The 3,571-nt window shown below is 44.8% G+C and overlaps 1 protein-coding gene across 1 annotated transcript; it reads right to left on the bottom strand.

Annotated features, from left to right (window-relative positions):
* Positions 1-2,109: 2,109 nt before the first annotated feature.
* On the bottom strand, positions 2,110-3,096 carry LOC108339289 (uncharacterized). Its single transcript, XM_017576427.1, has 2 exons — positions 2,945-3,096; positions 2,110-2,605 (listed from the first exon to the last, which is right to left on the bottom strand). The coding sequence occupies exons 1-2, from the start codon at positions 3,094-3,096 to the stop codon at positions 2,110-2,112; spliced, it is 648 nt and encodes a 215-aa protein (XP_017431916.1).
* Between the last annotated feature and the right edge of the window lie 475 nt (positions 3,097-3,571).

Here is a 3,571-nt window from a genome sequence, read left to right as displayed (position 1 = left end):
CTGAAGTGTTTGCCAAAAGCGAGACATGAACTACGGATCTCTATCTGATACGATGCTAGAAAGTACTCCATGCAGTCTCACAATCTCATTGATCTACAACTGCGCCAACTTCGACATTGATATCATCAAATTAATCGCTAAGAAGTGAGCACTCTTGGTCAACCTATCCACAATCACCCAGATCGCATCATGACCCTTAACCGTGCGTGGTAAATGGGTAACAAAGTCCATGGCTATGCTATCTCATTTCCACTCAAGAATTTCCAACTGCTGCAACAAACCTCCAAGTCTCTGATGCTCTATCGTAGCCTTCTGACAGGTTAGACAAGAGGCAACAAACTGAGCTACATCTCTCTTCATACTAGACCACGAGAAAGACTCCTTGAGGTCTTGATACATTTTAGCCATGCCAGGATGCATGCTAAAACGGCTTTTATGACCTTCCTCAAGGATTAACCTCTTAAACTCTGAATAGCTAGGGACATAGACCCTGCCTCTAAACCTCAAAATTCCATCAGCCCCCAAGGTAAAATCCTTACCTTGCTCAGTCCCAATCAAACCAGATGACTTTCGGAGCTCAACATCTTTCAACTGCTCTTCTTTGACACTCCTCAACAAGTCATTGGACACCACCAAATTACTGCATCTATTACTATCAGCTTCAAATTCCACCTGCAATCTCAAATCTCTGAAGCTTTCCACCAGCTCTAACTCTCTGACCATCAACGCGGAAACATGCACTGACTTCCTACTCAATGCATCTGCCACCATATTAGCTTTCCTAGGGTAATAGAGGAGATCAAAATCAAAATCTTTAAGAAACTCCATCCATCTTCTTTGCCTCACATTAAGCTCCTTCAAATCACAGAGGTACTTCAAGCTCTTATGATCATTGAATACCTGGAACTGCCCGCCATACAGGTAGTTCCTCCAAATCTTCAAAGCAAAGACAACCGCTGCCAACTCTAAGTCATGAGTGGGGTAATTCTTCTCATGAGCTTTGAGTTGTCTTGAAGCATATGCCACTATCTTCTTCTCCTGCATCAGCACACACCCTAATCTCTGATGAGAGACATCACAGAAAACCTCAAAATGTTTACCTGTGTCAGGGATAACCAAAACTGGTGCACTAGTCAACCTTTTCTTTAGCTTTTGAAAGCTAGTCTTACAACGGTCTGTCTAAAGAAAAGGTTGATCCTTCCTAGTCAGCCGCGTCAACGACGCCACAATCTGAGCAAAACTCTCAATAAAACGGTGATAGTAGCCCGCCAAACCCACAAAAACTTCTGACTTCAGTCATAGTCTTAGGTCTCTTCCACTGAAGTACTGCTTGCACCTTAGCGGGATCAACAAAAATTCCTCCGGCTGAAATCACGTGCCCCGGAAAAGGAACCTCTTCCATCCAAAACTAACACTTAAATAGCTTGGCATACAATTTTCTCTCTCTCAGTACTCCAAGCACTGCCCTAAGGTGACCTTCATGCTTTTCCTGAGTCTTAGAATAGACAAGTATGTCAACTATAAAGACAACAACGAACCTGTCTAAGAACGGTCTGAAAATTCGATTCATATAGTCCATGAAAATGGCTGGAGCATTAGTCACACCAAAAGGCATAACTACATACTCATAGTGGCCATATCTAGACCTGAACGTCGTCTTCTGCACATCATCTAATGATAGCCCGACCTCAAATCAATCTTAGAGAACATCGTACCTTCGTACAATTGATCCATCAAATCATCTATCCTCGGCAATGGATACTTATTCTTAATCGTGTATTTATTCAGTTGCCGATAGTCAACGCACAACCTTGAGCTACCATCCTTCTTATTTACTAGCAACACTAGCGCACCCCACGGCGAAGCACTGGGCTGGATAAACTGTTTCTCTAACAACTCTTCAATCTGCTTCTTCAACTCAACCAACTCAATTGGAGCCATCCGATAAGGGGCTATAGATATTGGCCTTGCTCTTGAGACCGGATCAATGGAGAACTCCACTTCTTGCGGAGGAGGTAAACCAAGAACTTCTTCAGGAAAAACATCCATGAAGTCGTTCACGACTAAAAGGTCTACACTCTGATTCTCGTGAGATGAATGATCTGACTCCTAAGTTGCTTCCATATGCGACATGACCAAGAAACAACTAGCGCCTTCCATTATGTCTTGTCTAAAAACACCTATCGACAAGGACATATCTTCACCTTTGCTAGGAAATATCAAATCCTTGTTACCACAATCGATAAGGATGTGATTGGCAGACAGCCAATCCATTCCCAAGATTACCTCTAGCCCTTGTAGAGGTAAGCAGATAAGGTTCACTCTGAACCTACGCCCTTCAACCTCAATAGGACCTCTAGAACATACTGTAGACATCCTGACCAACCTAGATGCTAGTGTAGAAACCACCAGATCACACTGAAGCTCCTTGACTACCAAACCCAATCTCTCCACGCAAGCCTCAGACACAAATGAATGTGTCGCCCCCGAATCAAACAACACCAAACAAGGCATACCAAACAACAAACAGCAGCTGACGATGAGGTTACTTAAGTTAATTGCCTCTACTCTAGTCAAAGCATAAACTCGTCCAGTTGCCTGAGGTCTGGCACCACCCCTCTAAACAGATCTCCCAGCACGATGTGTCTGTGGTCTAGTCCTCCTGACTGTAGGACAATCTCTAGCAAAGTGGCCCTCACCATGGCAGATGTTACACCTCCGGTAACAACTCATATGAGGGAAAACAGACTGTAGATGTGGCCCTCCAAAATTATAGTACCGCAACCCTCCTGAGTGGCTAGACTGCCCTGAATGCATCGAGGGTTGGGAGGATGAACCCTTAGACCCAGAAGAGGATGGTGGTTTAGGGTAAGGAGCCCTCCTAAAACTAAATCCACCACGGGACCTAGATGGTCCCCCACTTCTAACAGGTTGACTCTACTACCCTTCAGCTTCCTTCTTGGTCTTCTCCATCACACGAGCCATCTCCACCAAGGTAGGGAACTCCTTAATTTGCAATCCTTTCACTAACAGCTTGATGTATCCCCTTAGACCATTCTCAAACTTCCTGCACTGCCACTCTTCATCCATAGTCATGGTGTAGAATCAGAGTAAGTGCTTGAACCTGTCTGCATACTCTACCACGGGCATATTTCCCTATACTCAGTGTAGAACTTCTCCTTGAACAAATCCCAAGTAATAGGAGCTCCACTCCCTTCCAGGATCATTTTCATGCTGCTCCACCAGTGGCTTGCTTCCCCAGATAACAGGTACTCAGTATACGATAGTTTGTTCTCATCTGGACACCTCTTGGCATGGTAGATTCTGTCCATGTCCTGGAACCAATGATCAGCTTTATCCGGGCTACACTTCCCATCAAACCTGGCTAGATGGTGTTGTAGAAAGCTATCCAAGCTCCATTCTGGGACTGGACCCACAGATGAAGACACGCCTGTAACGGTCCTACCACCAGCCATCATATCCAAGAATTGCCTCTGACTGTCCGCCGACACTCTTGCAGCTTCCAGATTCTGCAAGGCTATGGTGTTTTGCTGAACCAATGCAGCATTCT

The sequence above is a fragment of the Vigna angularis genome, chromosome 5 (assembly GCF_016808095.1).
Source record: "Vigna angularis cultivar LongXiaoDou No.4 chromosome 5, ASM1680809v1, whole genome shotgun sequence".
NCBI classification, from domain to species: domain Eukaryota; kingdom Viridiplantae; phylum Streptophyta; class Magnoliopsida; order Fabales; family Fabaceae; genus Vigna; species Vigna angularis.
Note: the sequence above shows the minus strand (reverse complement) of the source record. Positions and strands in the feature narration are given on the sequence as shown.